General features: G+C 41.6%; 1 protein-coding gene across 7 annotated transcripts in view; it reads left to right on the top strand.

Moving 5' to 3' along the window:
- Window positions 1–3,176: 3,176 nt before the first annotated feature.
- RBM26 (RNA binding motif protein 26) overlaps window positions 3,177–22,070 on the top strand; it is an 82,455-nt gene continuing 63,561 nt past the window's right edge. For all 7 annotated transcript variants that reach the window (XM_084844725.1, XM_084844721.1, XM_084844719.1 and 4 more), the window contains exons 1-6: window positions 3,177–3,559; window positions 15,743–15,861; window positions 16,779–16,915; window positions 18,446–18,534; window positions 19,331–19,548; window positions 21,752–22,012. In XM_084844725.1, the coding sequence (XP_084700851.1) occupies window positions 3,489–3,559; window positions 15,743–15,861; window positions 16,779–16,915; window positions 18,446–18,534; window positions 19,331–19,548; window positions 21,752–22,012 (895 nt within the window). In that variant the 5' untranslated portion in view covers window positions 3,177–3,488. The remainder of the gene's footprint in view (window positions 3,560–15,742; window positions 15,862–16,778; window positions 16,916–18,445; window positions 18,535–19,330; window positions 19,549–21,751; window positions 22,013–22,070) is intronic.

Here is a 22,070-nt window from a genome sequence, read left to right as displayed (position 1 = left end):
TGCAAAAGCATGTTGCCTCCTATTACATGGAGGCAACAATGATGTCATTGTTTTGCCTACCCTTTCCCAATCCAGCTAGATCTGGAAGTTAATACTTCTTCCAGTAACTTGTATCATTAATACAGTTTACCATTCCGTATTAGCACATTCAGGGCCACATAATGCAAATGAGACTTTTATTTATTCAAAGCATTTTACCGTGCTCTTCAATTGAAAAGGTTCCCAAAGAGGCACACAGATAAATAAAGAGAAGACAGTCCCTACCCTCAGGCTTACAATCTGAAAGACATGATACAAAAGGAAAAAGGAATGGGGAGGAAGAAGCAGCAAACTCAGACACTAGTCCTTAAGGTTAGTTCTTGCAATGACCAGCTGGGATGGAAACAGTTCAGGTAGCCTGATGAAATGGCTACAGCTAGGTGACAGATAGGGGAGAAGAGGCGCTAATGGTCTCTCAGCAGAGCCAATAGAATGTCTGTTCCCCTCCTCTCCCTGTGCCACAACCTGATAGAATCGCTGCTGCTAGATGACAGTTGAGACAGAGATACTCTTTAACACTCTATATCCTGTTACACTCAGTTACAGAGTGGGCAAAAACTGGCAATATTTATTTATTTATAATACTTTCTCCTCAGCCAAAAAGTTTCCTGGAGTGGCTTACATATAATCAGTAAAACCAGCCAGTCTCTGCCTGCAGGCTTTCATAAGACACAACACATTAGGAAAAAGAAATAGAGATAGAAGACGGAAAATATAGCATACAAATATAAAAAATACACAATCCACATTAGTGATTGTCTACAGAAATTGTAATCGGTGTTCCATATGAACTATAATATAAGGGTCTGACTGGGTTATGTGACATATGTACATATTACCTGCAACTGCACTGCACTTTTTTTCACACAGTCAAGGCTTAATTTGAGCCCCAGAAACTGTGAAGTGCCTCTAAGAATGTTGTTCTGCCTGCTGTCTCATTAACACCGCAATCCTATACACACCCATGTGAGAGTAAGAGTGCTTCCAGACAGTGCTTTTATCATGCAGTCACCCTGCCTCATCCATGGAATTGTATGAGGAGGGAGGCAAATGTCATCTTCCATTTGTAACCCTCCCTGAGTTTCCCCACTGCTTCTCCCATCTTTTTTTCTTTCCATAAACATTTCATTAAGAGGAAAAGACAGAATAGCTACAGAATGTCTTTTGATTGTTAGTGCTAACAGCACTCTGTCTGGAAACACCCTAAGTCCTACTCAACACAAGATGACTTTCTTCTGAGTACTTCTCCAAGCTGCCTTACTGCCTGAGTGACTCCACTTACAGAGCTTCTAGGTCAGAAGGTAGATCAGGATCTATGTGGTAGATCTTTGGGTGATTTGATCTGAAAGGGTTGCTGACTCTCAGTTGTTTAAAAACAGCTAACACAAAAAAAGGGTTTCTTCCTTTTTCTAAATTACACTGATAAATGAAGAAAGTTTAGGGGAAAATCAGAGCAGAACTGGTGATGAAAGGACTGTGAACTCAACTCTGGTACTGAAATCAAATTCCTGCACTGAACATGAGCTCAGAGTCACCCCATTCCTTAACTTTAAGTGTCTGCTTCTCCCCACAAGCACTATTTTGCACCTGACTCTGGTTAGTCGACCTCTGGTTCTAGTAAAAAATGAAGTAGATCATGGAACTCTGATGCCTGTCCACCCCTGTTCCAGGTGACTGCTTTCAGCTCCAGAAAAAGAAGTCTAGCACTGTGCTCCACCAGATATAATAAACACATCCCCCCTATTAATAGGTAGGGGTGTGTGTGTATATATATTATATTTCAGATATAGCACACACTGTTCCATAGAGTTGTAAACTGACTCTGAATTAAATAATCTATAACTAAAACACATTATTTGTGTGTGTGAACATGAACTGAAAAGGAAGCAAGAGAAGGGACAAAAAATACATCCAACCACACCTTTGCTACAGTCTTATGCATATGATTCACTTGGAAATAAGTCCCACTGAAATCAGCAGGATTTATATTACTTCTGAATAAACTGTTCGATTATTAGAACTGCATTTAATAGTGCAATCCTACACATTTACTCAGGAGTAAACCCCATCGGGTTCAATGGGATTACCTTTGTAAAGGTGCAATCATATGCACATTTACCTGGAAGTAAGCCCCATTGAACACAATAGGAATATAGAAAACTGCCTTATACTGAGTCAGATCACTGGTTCATCTAGCATGGTATTATCGACACTGATTGGAGGCAGCTCTCCAGGGTTTCGGGTAGGATGCTTTCCTAGCCCTACCTAGTGGTGCTGGGGATCGAACCTGGAACCTTCTGGCGCTGTAAGACTGTAATCTTAACAGTCAGGTGCCTTGCTTCTTAGAAGAAAGCTGCACTGGATTTAGAATGGTATAAGTAATAGGGTCAGTGACAGGAGAAGAGACACACAATACATGAGCACTAGGGACAAATTCCAAAAGTGTGGCTGTCAGAATGTTTCACCAAACGTAAGAGCCTTGTGGAACACGAAAGGGTAACAAATTTACTGCAGCATTAATGGACTAAAGCCCAATAATTAAGATTCATGGAGTGGGGTGTGTGTGTATACACACACACACACACCCCACTCCATAAATCTTAATTATTGGGTATACACACACACACAATTATATGGGGGGGGGATTGTAAACGGTGAATGTGACAATACCAAATATCAGACTATAAACCTTGTATTTTAAGGCCTCGTGACCCCACTGCTTACAATTTCCCCATCTAGGCCAGTGCGCCAGTGCTTGCCAGCTAAAGGGAACATCTCTAAGATCTCACAAGTCTCATTTTAGAACAAGAGAGTAGCCCCCGCCTTAGAATATAATTCGAAGCCGCTGCGTGTCAGAGGAATAGGAAGTACAATAGTCCTGAAGCTGGCATACCTAGGTCTCGCCTTTTCTCACAGTTTCCTGGGAGAGGGAAAAAATCCTCTCGGCCGAGCGTCGCGCAGCGCGGCAAACGAGCTGGCGCTGCCGACTCCCTCCCCTGAGGAGAAGTCTCCCCACCTCTACACTCCCCCCAAGCCGCCGCTCCCCCACCCTGTTTTCACAGCTCCCTCCCGCATCCCGTTTCTTCCTCGCGAGGTTTCCTCCAGTCTCGCGACAGTTCTTCGTCGCCATCTTAGTTGTTCTGGCGCGGCGGCAGCGGCGGTGGTAGCTGCGCGCAAGAAGGGGGAGGGAGCGCCGCGCGCGAACGGCCGTGCCTCGCGAACGGGCGGTGGGCCGGCTGGGTCGGGTCGGGTCCGGGCTGTCGGGGAGGAGAGGCCAGCTCGCGGCTCGGGCTGCGCGGCCTGCTTCGGAACCCGCGGCTGCGCCGCCGGCGGAGGGCTGTCGTGTCAGTTGCAGCTGCTGGTCCCGCCCCTTCCTTGGCTTGGGCCCTGGGCCCTCGCTGCCACCTCTTGCATTGCTGCCTGGGGAGGCGGGGCTCGGGCCACTCTGGATGGTGGCTAAAATGATCATAGAAAACTTCGACGCGCTGAAATCCTGGCTCAGCAAAACATTGGAGCCCATGTGAGTAACGGGGGGACCGATTGCACTCCATCCACTCCCCTTTCGCCCCCTGTAACGTCTTTGCTACCAGTCTGTTACGTGTGCGTATGTATTTTAATATGTTGTTTAAAATATCTATATATCGCTTCCCATTTTACAAATCGCGAAGCGGCTTTCAAGAAATTATAAAACAGCACATCTGTATAAAAGCACTCTTCTGCTGCTATATGCGGTATGGAGCCCTATCACTGGGATCATCTGCTTGCCTATAAGTAGGACCCTATATAAGCCTCACCGCCAGTTGTACAAATATTAACCCCTTTATCCATCTCCATAATGCAGGATCAGTGTAATGGGTGTGGGTGGTCTGATGTACAATCCTAAATTCTTTCTCCTTGGCATCTCATTGAATTTTTGGGAGTGTAAGGAGAAGCAGTTAGTCATGTCAGCCCCCACTTGCAGTCTGTACTGACACAGCTGGCCTGGGATACAGGTTTATTACCTTAGTGAAAACTAGGCCATACAGATTAAAGCAGCCGTCAACCCAGTGTCTTCCAGAGGTGTTGGACTACAACTCTAGCACATCTGGAAGGCACCATATTGGGGAAGCCTGGATTAAAATATTGCTGCCAGGGAGTTGGTGATATGGCACTAGACTGAAATTACAGAAGAGGATGTTTAACTCATTCTTTCCCCAGCTTTGTTTTCTTAAAGTTTCCTGTTCCCTAAATATTCGACTATTCCACACCTATAGATTTTAAAGGCATGCTCCATGTTTTCAGCTGATTGTGCCCGTATATCTTTTAGATCTAGATGCGTATGTTAACACTTAATAAAATGTGCAAATAACCGATGCTGTATATATTTTTACTGCCATCATATTGATGATTTGGGTGACATTTAGTTTTGCTAGGTTCCACAGGTTAAATCACTCTATTTTACATATACTTCTGTTTGTGTTGCTGTCACTAAACTGTATGCTTCAGAGATTACAGTCCACTGTTACTTAAAGATGGTAGTGAGCAACCAGGGAATTAAAAGTCCAGTTACAAGTCATTTTCAAAATGTCATCCACTACAGATGAGTTCTTTCCTGTTTGAGACATTGCCGAAAAATGTACCAAAGCAGATATTTAATAAAATTGTTTGGTTCACTTTTTGGTGCTTTGAGTAGTAAGGCTGATAGCAGATATTGACTGTGCAGCTTCCTTTAACTTTGGGTTTGTCTTTGATGGAACTACCATCAATTTCAAGTGACTGTAATCTGATCTGAAAGAACAAGTGTAGGAGTAGTGATATGAGGCAAAGCATGGTGTTGGTATAGTGAAAATTTCGCCGGGTTAAAGAATGGCCAATTTATGTAGTTATTGGTCACCCTTGTGATTCTTCTTTCAAAGGCCAAGTTCAGGGACCTTGGATAGAAATTGTTGTCATACACATTGCTAGAGACAGTTTGTTTGTCCTTGGATAGCCAAAATTGTAAATGCAAGAGAAGGTTTTTAACATACGAGTCCTGGAAGAGCAGATGACCAGATTCTAAACTTTGGATGCTGGATCATTACTGAAAATAAAAGGGGCATTCCTGACCTATTGTTTGTGGTCTGTGAAGTGCTATGGTGTCAGTCTTCCCAAATGTAAAAGTTACCACTGTGTTGGCAACATTCATGAATACATTCATGAACAAGGGAGAATCTGGTGATCTGAGGTGAGATATGTACACTTCTGTGCAGTTTTGCAATTCAGTATTGCTTCTGGTCATAACAAGGAAAAGGGGATACAGCTGTCATAGCATTATTATGGATTTCTCTCATCTGTGGAAAAGCAGAACTGCTTTATGGTGCCTCTCTGGCCTAACAACAGAAAAGATAGGGTATATGCAGCCACCATAGTAGTTTTCTGTTTGAGTTGACCAGGGAAATGCAGCGCTATGGTTGATAGACTTCTAGTGTTCTGACTTCTAGCTTTAACAGGTTAAGGGCGCAATCCTATGGCTGCTAGTCAGCAGCTAGACAGCCATAGGATAGGTCAGTTCCCTGAGAACCGACCTTCACCCTCTGCCATGCTGCATCATAGACAGCATCGAACAGCTCTTCACTCGGAAGAGGAGCACAGAGCAGCGAAAATGGGGCGTTGCTGGGACAGGGAACTCGGAAATGCTGGTACAACACATCCAACGTGTCGTCCGGCCACCGCTTCCCCTGCTCCGACTTCCCACGGCTAGACAGCCGAAATCGGCTGTCTAACTGCAAATGCAGGGTGGATGAAGCACAGAGGGGATGATCCCCTCTGTGCTTCTCCTGCCCTGCATTAGATAGGCGGTTGCCTTCTATCCCAGTAGGATTGCTCCCTAAAGGTTAGAAGACTGAAAGAGACATAAATAGAGCTACCATAGTACTGCACTGTTTGCCTAGCTTAGGAAGAATAACACAGTGCAGCAATGTAAGGATGGGCAGGTTCATTTTGCCCTTAAAAAAAATTATTTAAAATATTTCTTGGCCAACTTTCAGGGCAGGAGCCCTCCTAAGGCAGTGTACAACAATAAAACACATAATAAAAACTGATGCAGTACTAAAAAGAGTAAAAACACAATAAAACAGCAATAGCAGCAAACATTCTAAAAAACAACAAACCAGCATAAAATAAAACTTAGACAACTGCAGCTACAACCCAGTCTGATAAAACATGATCAAGGAAAGGGCAGAGTAAAGTAGTAAGTTTTCAGGGCCTTCTTAAAAGCCTGCAATGATGGCTTTTGGCTGATCTTTGGGGACAATTACTACTTGCCCTAGGTCAGTGGCAAATTACATGACTGCATGTGTGTCTAAATACGTTGGACCAATCTTTAGACAGTAGAGCAGCCTTCTCCAACCTGGTGCCCTCCGGATGCCTTGTGCTGCAACTCCCAGCCAGCATGGACCAGTCTACAGTAGAAAGTAGCACACACTTAAATAGGTATAACTTTTGGTACACTGAAGTAAAATGAACATAGCCCAATTAGTATGTTTACTGAGAAGTAAGTCTTGTTGTGTTTCAACTGTGCATAATAAGATTGCAGCCTAAGCCTTATGAGTTGATGGGTATTAAGCATGTAGCATATTCAAGTATATGCTTGAATATATATATTATATATATATATATATATATATATATATTTAGATGGTGGCTAAATAATAGTTATATCAAACATAGAAGTATTTTAATTGCAGTATGACACTTGCTTTCTTACTTTTTTTTCTTTCAGGAACACAGGCTTGGTCTCTGCGTGCTGCAGAAATTGGTGGTAGGAAGCCTGAGTTGATAGATTGAACTGTAATATCTCAGGCTGCACGTGGGGGATGCCATCCCTACAAGAAATATAGTTACACATTGGAGGGGAAAGGTTTGACCCAGCCTGTTTTCGTTGTGCTAGGAGTTTGTGGAGAGGGAGCAACACAGTAATTATAAATTCAAAATATAATTCCTCCCTCTGCACACACAATCTGAGGTGGCAGAGTCTGTTGCGCTATTTAATTCTCACCTCATTTTGCTGCATGTTTAGATGAGGCTTCCCCCTTTCCCCCCTTAAAAACAGTGCGGTTTTTGGCAGATGGGTAGGTGACTTACGAAAACAGTGACTTGGAATTCTTGGTTCATTCTAACTTTTGGGGGAGGTGGCTTTTTGGTGATGATTCTGTAAGAAAATTCAAGTAACTTTGCTTTCAAGAGGCTGCTGTATTAAGAGGCCACGGATCTTCTAGCAGACAGAATAGATTTCTTAATGTTAAATCAGCAAATATGGAATAGGTACTGTGAAAATAGGTTTTGATATATTATTCTGAACAAATAATCCTTTCCCTGTTTCCTTGTTAATATATGTATCCTCCAGATTGCAGGTATCCCTGGAGAAACTATCCATGCAGATTGGGCAAACACTTTCAGTGTTGTTACAAGTGTTGATTCACTGCAGTACTCCCTGGGGTTTTTAATCATATTTATGTCTCATCTGAAGTTGTTGCTTTGGTTTGGCTTTCGCAGGTTGTTCTTAGGGTTTCAGCCTATAGTGCTTTACCTCTGTTGGCACTATCCCTTTTACATAATTTTATCTTATTTGCTAATTTCAACTTAATAGGAAATGGTGGTTGAGCATTTGGATGATACAGCTACATTGTGGCAGCATAGGCTGATTAAAATGAAAAGTGTTTCTTATGTCTGTTAAAATACCCTGGGATTTTGCTGCTGTAATTCAATATAAAGGGAAATTGCTCACTACATATAATACAGTGGTTTGTATCCAACTTGCCTGCCTCAATTATTGTATTAGTTGTCCAGACTTACACTGTCTTGTGTCCAGTGGTGTCACAAGGTGTGTCTACATTTGGAGGATTGCAACAATCCAATTTTTACATCAAGTAATGTTCTGTGACAGTCATGCTCAAAGCAGCCTTAAGAGCTAGTTCAAGAAAACTGAGAATACTTGAAAGAAGCAGACATAGTTTGAAGACTGAATGTTCTTTTAAATTAAAAATTAACTAAAAATTAACTTTGTGCGATTTTATTAATATAAATATAATATAAAAGGCAATATAATCCTGCTCTAATCCAGATGAGGGGGTGTCTAGGCTACTCTGATTGCTCCCACCATTCCTATTTCCAGATTCTCTTATCTAACCAAAGTTCCTTAAACTGTAGGTGGGATGGTCACAGAAATACCCTGGTGTAGGATCCAACTGAGATCTGACTGCCCTGTTTCATCCTGGTGCACTTATTAGCTGACAGATCTGAGTCTAGAATCATAGAATCATAGAATAGTAGGGTTGGAAGGGGCCTACAAGGCCATCGAGTCCAACCCCCTGCTCAATGCAGGAATCCAAGTCAGAGCATCCCTGACAAATGGCTGTCCAGCCTCGTCTTGAAGGCCTCCAGTGTGGGAGAGCCCACCACCTCCCCAGGTAATTGGTTCCATTGCCGTATTGCTCTGACACTCAGGAAGTTTTTCCTGATGTTCAGTCGGAATCTGGCTTCCTGTAACTTGAGCCCATTATTCCGTGTCCTGCAGTCTGGGATAATCAAGAAGAGATCCTGGCCTTCTTCTCTGTGACAACCTTTCAAGTACTTGAAGAGCGCTATCATATCTCCCCTCAGTCTTCTCTTCTCAAGGCTAAACATGCCCAGTTCTTTCAGTCTCTCTTCATAGGGCTTTGTTTCCAGTCCCCTGATCATCTTTGTTGCCCTCCTTTGAACCCTCTCCAGCTTGTCTGCATCCTTCTTAAAGTGTGGTGCCCAGAACTGGACACAGTACTCCAGATGAGGCCTAACCAGTGCTGAGTAGAGGGGAACTAGTACTTCCCGGGATTTGGAAGCGATGCTTCTATGAATGCAGCCCAAAATAGCATTTGCCTTTTTTGCAGCCACATCACATTGTTGGCTCATATTCAGCTTGTGATCGACGACAATTCCAAGATCCTTCTCGCTCGTAGTGTGGTTGAGCCACGTATCCCCCATCTTGTAACTGTGCATTTGGTTTCTTTTTCCTAGGTGCAGAAATTGGCATTTGTCCCTATTAAATGCCATTCTGTTGTTTTCTGCCCAGCACTCCAGTCTATCCAGATCACTTTGAATTTTGTTTCTGTCTTCCAAAGTATTAGCTATCCCTCCCAATTTTGTGTCATCTGCAAATTTGATCAGCATTCCCTGCACCTCCTCCTCCAAGTCATTAATAAAAATATTGAAGAGCACTGGGCCCAGGACTGAGCCCTGCGGTACCCCACTCGTTACCTCTCCCCAGCTTGAGAAGGTCCCATTGATAAGCACTCTTTGAGTCCGATTCTGTAGCCAACTGTGGATCCACATGATCGTTGTTTCATCTAGCCCACTTCGAGCTAGTTTGCTCATCAGGATATCATGGGGCACTTTGTCGAAAGCTTTGCTGAAGTCGAGGTATATGATGTCTACAGCATTCCCACGGTCTACAAGGGAGGTGACTTGATCAAAAAATGAGATCAGATTTGTCTGGCAGGACTTGTTTTTGACAAATCCATGTTGGCTTCGAGTAATCACGGCATTGTTGTCAAGGTGCTTCCAGATGGATTGCTTTATGATCTGCTCCAGAATTTTCCCAGGGATTGATGTCAGACTGACTGGTCTGTAAATTACCAGTTTAAAACACTGCATTTAACTAGTTTGGACTGGTGGAAGTTTAAGTAGAGCTAAGTAACAATTCAAACTGCTGCTGGGCCTACTAACATTATTTTCGGCCTACTAATGTTGGGCCTGCTAGCGTTGTTGTTGTTTAATAGGCCTTAGCAAGAGTTAAACTGTGATCTATTTTGCATAGTGTACACATGTATTTTCTTTGCAATTATTGCATGTTTCACATTTTACTTCCGTATATGATAGTCTTCTGCATTTAATTTTCTTTATAAACCATATATTAAGACTTCACATGTGACATGATTTCAATTGTTTAACAACTTAAAAGGGTATTCACTGTTTTCCTGCTTAACTTTTAAAATATATTTTCAAACATACTGAAATTTTAGGTAGCTTTTTAGATAGAAGGGACCTGTATTAGGACCAAATGCTTTTCAAATTGTTCATAAAGACAGTGTGGTGTAGTGGTCAGAGTGTTGGACTGGAACCTCGGAGATCAGCCATGAAGCTCACTGGGTGACTTTGGGCCACTCACTGACTCTGAGTGTAACCTTCCTCACACAGTTGTTGTGAGGATGAAATGGAGGAAGAAGATGCCCATTGAAACTGCCTTGGATTACTTGCAAGAGGAAAAAGGGCAGGATATAAATGTAATAAGAACAAACATAATACTAGTGGTAGTATTAATAATAATAAATAATCTGGAACTAGGACTAAGCAGCAAGGTGGCCTAGTTTGCTGATTACACCAAATTATTTAGGGCAGCTAAAACGACAAGGGATTGCGAAGAGCTCCAAAAGGATCACTCCATAGTGGAAAAATGGACATCAACACAGCAAATGCAGTTCTATGTAAGCAAGTGTAAAATGATGCGATTTGGGGGTTGGGTGGGGGGGAATCCCAACTTCACTGGTATGCTCGTGACTGACCAAGACAGAGATCTTGGGCTTTATGGTTGACAGTTTGATGACAATGTCAACCTAGTGTGCAGCTGCTGTGAAAAAAGGCACATTCCATGTATTCCAAGGCATAATTAGGAAAGCAATCGACTTGACTGAGGGGATGCATGACACTGATGTTTCAATACACTCTTAAAGTTGTCACCTGACCCCGGATACATGACTTTCTGGTTCAAGTCAGGCAAATACTGTATGGGGACAGTAATTTCACATCTTCTCAGGGCAATTTCAGCAGATTCAAATGAAAAGTGCAAACTTCCCAGTTACACAGGATTCTTTGTATAACAGAAACAGAAGTATGCCATATTGTGCATTCAGAAATTTTCATTCATTTTTATCACAGAAGCTTCCACACTGCCAGTCACTTTTTCAAAACCACTTTTGTCAGAGAGATTGAAATTGTATGCAAGCCTATTTATTTTTGTATTGCTTTTTATTCTGCCTTTTAGCTCAAAAGTCTCCCAAGGTGACTTACAAAGATAGGAAATAAGACATCCCCTGTCCACAGACCTACATTCTAAAAGACATAACACAAAAGGAAAGGGGATTGGTAGGGAGGAGAAAACGCAGAGCTAAGATGGAGAAGCCATATGGCATAGCTGTTTCTCATTACACATTGCATGGTGCGTACAAGAACACAATGCAAAAGGAGGATCATCAAATCAAACATGCTAGAAAGGCTTTGGACAAGTCAAGTTTACAACCTAACAAACCACATGCACATTGAACTCAAATAAACAGTAAGCGAAGACAATTCCTGCCTGCAGGCTTACAATCTAAAAAGACATGACACACAAGGAAAAAAGAACTGGGAGGGATGGGGGGGGGGAATAGGATGTGATCCTAGGCACGTTTAGGCAGAAATAAGTTTTACAACTCCCAGCATTCCCCAGGCAGCCTTTCAGTAGGAATGGTGGTGCTTCTCACCCTCATCTCCCTCAGCACAGCCTGCTGGAATAGAATTTTTTGGCCACCTTTAAGGGTAGAAATTATAAGGGTAGAACTTACAGGATAAAAAATACAAAACTATACAAATGAACAATTTAAAAAAAATAATCGTTTTATTTTTGAAATAGATTATCTTTTTCTACAAGAAAATGGTGCTGATTCTAAAGTAAATATGTTCAGCATCAGGATAGCAGAAGCAAGTTCCATTTTATTTCTGCAGTCATAGTTGTGATATAATTTAAAAGTTTAAAGTATAAAACTACACATGCTCAGAGTACTGTTATTTTTAATCAGGGTTGGCGAACAATTGTACACCATGGATTGGCGTGGCAGAGGTGTGAACTTGTTCCTGTATTCCAAAAGCTGCTTTTCTGTGAGATTCTGAGAACATCACGTGTTATTTTAATTATGATCATTATCATTGATGTTATGGTTTGGGGTGTTTTTGCGTATGTGTGTGTGTGGGGGGGGGGTTGCAAAGGGTTTCTGCTAGTTTCCAAGGGATATAATCATCATTACATACAAAGGGATGCCTGTACGTTCTCCTGAGAAGTCCAGTACATACTTCTTACAAGTAAGATATGCATAATCTGGAGAGCTTCAGCTATTGGGTGGTACAGAAATGAAATGAATACATACATACATACATACATACATTTGTACTATGCTGCTTCTGAGTAGGCCTTTTCTGGTGGATGCTTTGTGGTGGATTTTTGGATGCTTTCAGAAAAAAAAAACATGGATGTTGGGAGGCTTTCAGAACTTGTTCCTCTGTCCCAAAGGCTGCTTTTGTATGTGACTCTGAGAGGATCACATCTTATTTTAATTATCAGCATTGTTATTATGCCTATGTGGACTCTTTGCTCCCATTCATCATCTTAATGTCACCTGACTCTCTGTGAAATAGGAGTTGTTGCTAGAACAGGAGAATGTGGATGTAAAGGAATACTTTTGTGTGGTTATGTGATTCCCCCCCTTGCATGTTTTGTGCCTCAGTTTTCTCCTGTGGTACGGGTCGGGGATTCAAAGACTGCTCCTCATCCACTGATCCCCTTGGCGCCGTCTCTCATGAGCTCTTGCCTCTGCCTCTCATATGACCCCTTGGCTATGCCTCTGCTGATGCCCTCTGTCCCACCATTCAGACTTCCCACCAGCCTCCACTGTATGATAGTAGTATTTAAAATTATGCATGGTTAGAGAAAGTGGATAGGGAGACACTTTTCTCCCTTTCTTATAATACTAGAACCCAGGGTCATCCCATGAAGCTGATTGGTGGGAGATTCAGGACAGGTAAAAGGAAGTACTTCTTCACACAGCGTGTGGTTAAACTATGGCATTCGCTGCCCCAAGATGTAGTGATGGCCACTAACTTGGATGGCTTTAAAGGGGCATTGGACAAATTCATGGAGGATAAGGGTATCAAAGGCTATTAGTCATGATGGCTATAGCTATCTCCAGTATCAGAGTTAGTATGCCTATTTACACCACTTGCAGGGGGACATGGGCAGGAGGGTGTTGCACTGAGGTCCTGCTTGTGAGTTCCTCGTGGGCAGCTGGTTGGCCACCGTATGAACAGAATGCTAGACCCTTCTTATCCAGCATAGCTCTTCCTATATTCATATTAGAGATAGGACCTCAGTGTTCAGAAGCACTGTACCTCTGATTGCAAAGACACACAGAGAGAAAGAGACAGACAGACAGAGCAGTGTGTTTGTATACATATACACCTTGGGGAGACATTTGCTTTTCATAAACCAAGGAAACTCAGTCATCAATAAACCTGCCAGTTTAAAAGACCAGATGATTAGTAAGACTCAGATGTTTCATAAAGCAATACAGGACCAGGACAATGTGGAGCATCTTTGTTGGTCCCAGGCACTCCATCCTCCCAATCTGGATTTGGGACTGAAAGACCCAGGAAATGTGTGGGTGGATGGAGGGTAAGTTGTGAGCAAGCACAGTTTGTGACATTGCACAACATCATGACTGATCATGGGGCACATCAGATAAGCCATGGAGTTTGGACCAATGTGAGATAGCCTTATCGTCTGGTCTTTTAAACTGGCAGGTTTTTTTTGATGATTTAATAGATAAAGATAACTTGATAAGGATTCTAACAGTTTTGTAATCCTGGCTAAAAGGTTGAATAATTTACATCAAACAACAGCTGGGTTTAAAAATAATACAAAACCATGGATTGTGCTAACACTAGTAAAAGAACCCGCACCATGGTGTGAGCTTCTAGATGTACAACAGTATAGGAAGTTAGCTTTACTTGCATGATCCTAGCCCCTGTCTTCCTGCAGTGGAGCTATGAGGAGTTCAGAACTTCTGTGAACAGCCCAGAGAGCTTCGGTTATGGGGCAGTATAGAAATGTAATTAATAATAGTAATAATAATTAGAAGCATCTGCATACGTTTTTAACTAAAAGTGTTTCTTAACCTTTAATCCACTACGATCCACCTGGTATATAACATTATCATCAAATGCCCTCCAACCCACAAGTAAAAAACAATTAGGACATAACATCAGCACTTCAGACAACACAGCGTTATTCTTATATATAGGTATATTTATGATATATACATATGATACGCAGGTCTTGCGCATACATTCAATGAAATCCTACTGCCTGATGACCATCAACCAAATTCTTAATGTTAGAGCTATCTAAAAATCTTGAATTCCCTCATTTGCCCCCCAAAGTTCTGAATGTTCCTCAAAATTTGTAGGTCACCCCCTGGGGTGGGGTACATGGCCCCTGTTATTTGCAATTTGTTACCTCCAAACTGGGACCAACTGTGGTTAGTCTTAACTATGATTTGTCCAAATAAGCCAGGATTGTAAACCATAGTTAGTTTTGAGAAACCATAATTAAGAGTAACCACAGTTTGTCCTGGTTCAGACATAACAAATGGCGGTTGAAAATGAAAGCAGTGCTTCCAGTCTCTCAACTATGCTAGGGTGGTGATGGTATACAAGCCTGAGGCTCATTCGTGTAATGCTGAACCATAATTTAGTGCAATGTCCAAATGCAGCCATTAAAACAATCCATGCTTTCACATTATATCTGAACCCAGTCCTGGGAGAATCCCACAGCATTCTTTTTAAAGACAGAAAATACCTGTTGCCGTAGTATTTATCACTCTAGAAGCCCTTGACATAGGCTACAAACACATTATTTTGGTAAAAATGCTCAGCAAAAATCTGTCTATGAAATTAATATTTAATCTTACACTAAGAAGTAAAATAATTGTCCTTTTTTGTTGATGATGAAGAGCTCTTATATTTATTTATTTAAAGTATTACTGGTTCTCTTCTTACTCTTTGTGATATACCAGGAGCTAAATATATAGTCTGTAGAAATAGTAAGTAACAGCTAGAAAGTTAATAGTAAAAACAGTGATAAAATAAATGCAGTGGTAGAACCATTCCATTGGGCCAGTTTGTGCATAACAGCAGCTCATGGTTTAAACAACCCATAGGCTGTCTGGGACAAGTGGGGGAGAGCAGGTGCAACAATAATGGGTTAACTGCTGGGCTGTTTAGCCCCTAAACCCAGCGGTCCAGATTTGCACATCACACTCAACAACCTACAAACGAGTCAATCGTAGGTTGTTGATTAAAAGCAGACATGGCAGGCACACGGGTGGCATTGAGCTCACTCTCTTCTGCTCATGGGTTGTTTAAAACCATAAGCTGTCATTATATGCAAACGAGGTCACTGAAGTGAACTGATGTTTTTTGAATAAGTTAGAGCAGCAGAAGCCACAATTCCTTTAACTATCAAAACGTTACTTTAATAGTTGGGGCAAAGGTTTAATTTTAATATGTTGCAGAAAGCCTGGCTGAGGAGTGAAATATAGGGAAATATTTAGACATGTTCAGATCTTATCAGTAAAGGCTGGATCACCCTCTGTCAGGGATAGGGAATGGGTTTAGCCTTGACCACAACGTTAGTTGAAAATACATTGCAGTACGACAAAGAGATGGAGTCCAGGAACTGGCTTTTTCAGTAGAAATTGAAACTTGGTATGCTATATATAACAGATGTCAAACACCAAAGGAAAGAGTGGAGATATAGAGCATACTGAACATGCTGTACCAGTTTGATGTAACTTTTTAAGGTATCTTCATTAATGACAGTCTTGTTTCTCTTCATTTGCAGATGTGATGCAGATCCATCAGCCCTAGCTAAGTATGTTCTTGCTTTGGTAAAGAAGGATAAAAGTGAGAAAGAACTGAAGGCATTGTGTGTTGATCAGTTGGATGTCTTTCTTCAAAAGGGTAAGCTCTTGTAAATACAAAGCAAGTTTATATGAATTCTGACTCCATTTAGGATTCACTGCATTTGATTTTTTATTACATCTTGGATTGAATGACCTCTGCATTAAGTAGAACAAAAGGTATGCAACCCAACAGTTTTATTGCATCATAGAATTATAGTAAGTACAGTACAACATCCAAACATCATTACAAATACTCTAATATTATTGTAGCAAAATACACAATGAGTTTTACTCATGGAAGCTTGGAATAACACATTTTGAGGAGTTATTACGCATATCCGGTACCCTGCAAATGTTTTGGACTAAGATTGCCATAAGATGTAGCCAAAATGGCTAGTGTCAGATTATAGGGTTGTAGTCCGAAGCTTCTGGAGGGCACCAGATTGCCTATCCCTGCCTAGAATTAAGTGTTAAAAATACCCCTTGCAAACAATTATGAATTGTGTGCTTCCCACCTCTATGCTCTGTTTGCTCCACTTTGAACTGCTCCACTTTCCCAATGTGGTGACTGAAGGGCCTATTTCAGCACTTTAGAAGGTTGTTCCAACTCGAAAACTTGATTGCTACAGCAGCTGAGTGCATGTCTTTATGGTTTCTTCCTTGTAGTTTCAGTCGTTGGTGTCTTGTTGGCGAATACAGCATGGGGCTACCCATGTTGCTTTTCCAAGCTTGAGGGTTCTGTGGAATGGTGTCAGGTATAGCACTGTGGCATCGATGGAAGGGGGTAGACAGTAGGGTACAGAGGGTTGAGCACTGTTTGCCGTTTGCTTTCTCTCCTGCATGCAGTTGCCACATACTGCAAGCATGTGAGTGGCCAGTTGCAGAACTGACACAAAATGATTAGATTCTGAGTATTACTTGCCATAGAATTGTTTCTCAGATGCTAATTTGTATACTGTTTGGACTACATTTTAGAGACACAGATATTTGTAGAAAAACTTTTTGATGCTGTGAATACAAAGAGCTATCTACCTCCACCAGAGCAGCCATCATCAGGAAGCCTGAAATCAGACTTCTTTCAGCATCAAGAAAAAGACACGAAGAAGGAAGAGGTAACTATTAGTCATGCATGTTAATTGTGCTCATTTTTTATCTTGTAATTATTGGGTTTTGTATTTTTGATCTGGTACTTTAATTTAGGATGCATTTTAATGCCCGTTTGCTAAGGTCACAGTATTTGTGATGGGTGGCTCCTTGAGGACAGACTTCATCCTTGATGGCTTCTTGATGATAGATTTCAGCTTTGGTTAAGCCCCTACCATATATGGTAGAGCAGCCTTCCACACCTCCCAGCATTCCTGATCATTGGCCATGCTGGCTGAGGCTGATGGGAGTTGTAGTCCAATATATCTTGAGGTCACTAGTTTGGGGAAGGCTGTGGTAGAGATAGGAACCTTAGAGATGAAAACCAGAGTTGTTAATACTAGGGATGTACGAAAGTGACTTACCTTTTTGCGGATTCTGTTCATGGGGGGGAGGAGGCATTCTGTCCCTCCCCCCGGAATCCTCGACGGGGCGGGGGAGGCGATCCGGTCCTCCCCCCCCGGAATCCTCGATGGCCGGCTCTGCTCCGCAGCAGCTCCGCAGAGCAGCCGGCCAGGCCAGGGCCGTCCGCAGCCGGATTTCTGGCTGCAGTGGTTGCTGGGTAAAAAAACAACAACCCAACACCGTATGCAGATGGTGGCGGCTATGGCCGCAGCCATTTGCGTTCCTTATTTTTCACAGTCTTAGTCTATGTAAATATTTATGTAGACTATTACGGCGAAAATAAAGGGGAACGCAAATAGCGTAGTGGGCGCTATTTGCCTCCCTTTTTGATTCGCCATTTTAGCCTACATAAATATTTACGTAGGCTAAAACGGCAAATCCAAAAGGGACGCAAATAACGCCCACTATGCTATTTGCGTTCCCCTTCATTTTCGCTGTAATAGTCTACATAAATATTTACGTAGACTAAGACGGCGAAAAATGAGGAATGCAATGCGTACACGTTGTTTGTTTGTTTTTAAACGGGATGTGATAGGCTATGTAAGTCTTTACATAGCCTATCACGTCTCTGTTAAAAAAAAAAAAAACCCGACAAGACTGCAAATGGCGGCAGCAGCAGCCGGTCGGAAGACCAGCCACCGAAGCCGCCGCCCGGAACATCCACCCCAGGTAAGTCTCGTCCCGGGGGGGTGGCAGGCTGTTCTGCCACAGATTTCGGGGGGCCGAATGCACTAGCATTCAGCCTCACCAAGATCCATGGCGGAATTCTCTGACATCCCTAGTTAATACCAGATCATTTGACTGAGGTTATGAGAAATAAGTTGTATGGAGAGTTAGTAGCAAGAGCAGAGTAGCGTAAAAATGTCTCAAAGACCTTGTTCATGTTACTCTTCTGACTGGAAAATTGTTATGTTTTGGCATCTTCTGTGTGAAAAGTGTGCAGTGTATGAGTTCAGTGGGGCTGTGTTTGTGAAGAGCTCAGGGTTTGGAGTAATGTTCTAAAGGCGGGACTTGCAAATGGCTCAGTTTTATTTGTTTGCTGGAAGTCATTTTTCTGGGTGCAATACTTGTGCTTGATTTTCATTTTCACTAAGGTAATTAAAGAGGAAGAGCGAGAGAAAAAGTTTTCTAGAAGGTTAAATCATAGTCCCCCTCAGTCAAGTTCACGGTACCGAGAAACCAGGTAATCACTTGCTGTTTTTACTCTTTCAGTCAATACTGGTTTCAGATTTTTCAAAGTCTTTGTTATCCTTTTTCATATATAAACGTTCTGACATTGATTTACCTCAATATGTTTGATGCGGTAATTATATCAAGACCGTTACTTCTCATTACATAGTTAGAATACGAAGGCACAAATGGGCAAGTCTCCACAAAAAATATATGGAGAGCTTTGTTAAGCAAAATCCTAATTTTGTCTTTTATTGTTTGTTTGATGAGTGCACTCATTAAGCATATTTGTCCCCTCCTATTCAATAATTTTGTTGTTAAAGTGCAAAACAAGGTGAATAATTCTGTATCAGAAATTTGCCAGCCTCTGGACATCATCTCTGCGGCATTATTAATAAGATTGTCTGAAAAAGCCCTTAGTGCTCTGTATTACAATGAAATAAATGTCAAATTTCTATTCAGACATTCAAATGGCAGATTTGTTTCCTGCATGATCCTGCATCCACAGAGAGTTTATTGTGAGGGTTTATTGTGGATAGGAGTGTCTTTTTCAAGCACCTGAACAAGCCCAAAGCCAACATTGATTTAAAAAGGGCCTATGGTAGGTGATATGTGTTGTGCTGGTTCAGTATTTACTTTTGCCCAGTATTGTGGTTGAACATATTGTATGTATTCATATTAATTTTTGTTCAATATTTCCATTGGTTTTGATGCAAATGGTTACATTTTTATCTTTTGGTATGAGTTATAGGTTCCAATTATGTTTAAAATCTAGCATTTGTTTCTGTATAATAATCCAAAATATTTAGAAGCAGGGATGAAAGAAAGAAAGAGGAACGCTCCCGCAAGAGAGAATATGATCGGAATCCTCCACGAAGAGAGTCCTATAGAGACCGTTACAACAGAAGACGGGGACGGAGCCGGAGCTACAGCAGGAGTCGCAGTAGAAGCTGGAGCAAGGAAAGATTGCGGGATCGAGATAGGGACAGGAGTAGGAGTCGAACTAGAAGTAGAACAAGGAGTAGAGGTAATGAGTGGTCTTTATTTTGTTGACTTGCAGTATTAAAATGAAGTGCCATCTCAAAACTATGAATTAGTTGGTACTCTACTAGAGTTGAACACTTTCAGATTTGGATAAAACTTGTTCATATGCTGCAGTTAGACATCATTTGATACATTCATTTGGTACTTAGTATTATGTCCTATACCAGGCATTCAAAAGTCTGAGGATACTGTTCAGTGAGGGGAGAACTATGTACGTTGTCTTGAGCTCCTTGGGGGAAAGACAGAATATAAAACTAGTAATAAATAATATAGGGCTAGGATTATGTGCTAGTATGAACACAATATGTGAATTTCAAAGAAACCATGAGGATTTCTTTTGAGATGACCATGATGATGATCTACAAATATGCCACGTGAAATTGTTCTTGAGTTATTTTAAGTGCAGTGCTATCCTGTGCTTGTTTACTTAGAAGTAAAACCTGCTATGTTCAATGGGATTTACTGCCATGTAAGTAAATAGGATTGCAGTCATAGTCTAACTTAAGGCCCGTTCAGACATTGTCTGTCCCCTTGGGAGAAATGAGGAGCAGAGTTCCAGCTTTGTGCTCTCTCCCCCATGCCTTTTTCTCACTGTGCACACTATAGGAAGAAGGGAATTATTTATTTGAATGGCTTGCCTCCCAGTTCAGTTGTCCAGAACACTGTCTGGTCCATTTTCATTGGATGAGTTTCAGTCATTGATGCTTAGCTGGATCTAGCCAACTTCTTGTATGTTCAACCCTTGCCCCTAATGGCTTATTAAATTTAGCAGGGTGGGGATATCTGGCAGGATCCAGGAGGTTGTACATGTCTCAGTGAGAAAGGGAGAGGTCCCAGATTCTTTAAAAGATGCCATAATCCTATCATCCTTGAAGAAATTTAGCCCGGACGTGGAAGTTGCCTGTAATTGTAGATGAGTGACCCTTCCTGGGCAAGGTGCTGGAGAGTGTAGTGGCTGGCCAGCTCCATTGATTCTTGGATGAGGCTGATTATCTAGATACATTTTAGTCAGACTTCATTCCTGGTTTTTGGACAGAAACTGCCTTGTTTACCCTGTGCAGTGACCTTTTCTGGAAGAGAGAAGGGGGACTGTGACCCTGTTGATTCTCCTGAACCTCTCAACAGCTTTTGATACCTTCAATTCCAGAAAGTGGTGCTGGGGGATTATTGCTTGACTCTTTGGCAGTTTTTTTTTAAGGTTCTGCATGAACCTTTTCTTTCTCCCATGCTGTTTAATTTCCAACATTTTGGATTCATTGGAGGCTCTATGGCTAGAAGCACCTTCTGTCAGCTTTGACTGATACACCAGCTATGACCATATCTGGATCAAGATAGCTTAGCCTCAGTTACCTACACCCTGATAACCTGCTGTTTATTACAATGTATTGTAATTTTAAAGTGCTCTAGAAACCGCAGTTAGTTCCAAATAGAGCCACAAGATTATTAATGGGGACTAGGCTATTTTGATCATATTATGCCAGTGCTTTAGCTGCTACATTGATCTGGTTCACACTGTCAAAATAAGTCATCGAGGCTTATTTTGATTGTGCCAACCAGCCCAATGACTTCCAGACTGTATCCAGACACAATATTAAAGCTCTGGTTTTAACTTGTAAAGTCTTTAACACCTTGGGACCAGGTTACCTGAAGGAAAGTTGTATGCCAAGTTTAATTTAACTTAATTTTAAATTGCTGTATATTGTATTTTTAATTTTGGATCTTTTACAGTTTGCTTGGTAAGCTGCACATAGAATATATGTTGATGGGCAGCCATATATATTTTAATAAAAATTACTATAATAATGCTTCTACCTGTGGTGAGGTGACTGCGGAACGACTTGCACGCACCTGAGACCCTCTACTGATCTCTCCCTGGGTGTAATCCAAAGAAATAACAGCACGACAAGTTCCTGGGTTTGGCCTTCAAATTAATGAAAGCTAGAGGTTCTTTATGCTGCCCTCTCCTGTAAAGTACTTTCATGTATGTGTTTCAGGAGTTAAGATGCTTAACCAATCATGTTTTGTAAGTGTAATTTAACATTGCCATTAGTTGTCCTGTATGATTGTTGATAGTTATACCAACTTGGATTTGGAGTTCTTTTAATTTTAGAAAAATGGGTCAGCCTGCATAATTTTGGAGAACTTGCTTATATTACCTTGTACCCTTTTCAAACATTTTCTTGCAGAAAGGGACCTGGGGAAGCCAAAATATGACTTGGACAGAACTGAGCCATTAGAAAACAACTATACTCCTGTTTCTTCTGTTACAAACATTTCATCTGGCCACTACCCTGTCCCTACGCTAAGTAGCACTATAACAGTTATTGCTCCTGCTCACCATGGAAATAATACTACTGAAAGTTGGTCAGAATTTCATGAAGAACAGTTGGACCATAATTCCTATGGGAGACCACCACTGCCCAAGAAACGTTGCAGAGACTATGATGGTAAGCCTAGAAAGTTAAACCCAGATATGTAACTATGACAGCATGTGTTGTTTTTGTG

Source organism: Heloderma suspectum, chromosome 3 (assembly GCF_057233095.1).
Source record: "Heloderma suspectum isolate Gila_16-S chromosome 3, 16-S_ref, whole genome shotgun sequence".
NCBI classification, from domain to species: Eukaryota; Metazoa; Chordata; class Lepidosauria; order Squamata; family Helodermatidae; genus Heloderma; species Heloderma suspectum.
This window is presented reverse-complemented; position numbering and strand designations above follow the sequence as displayed.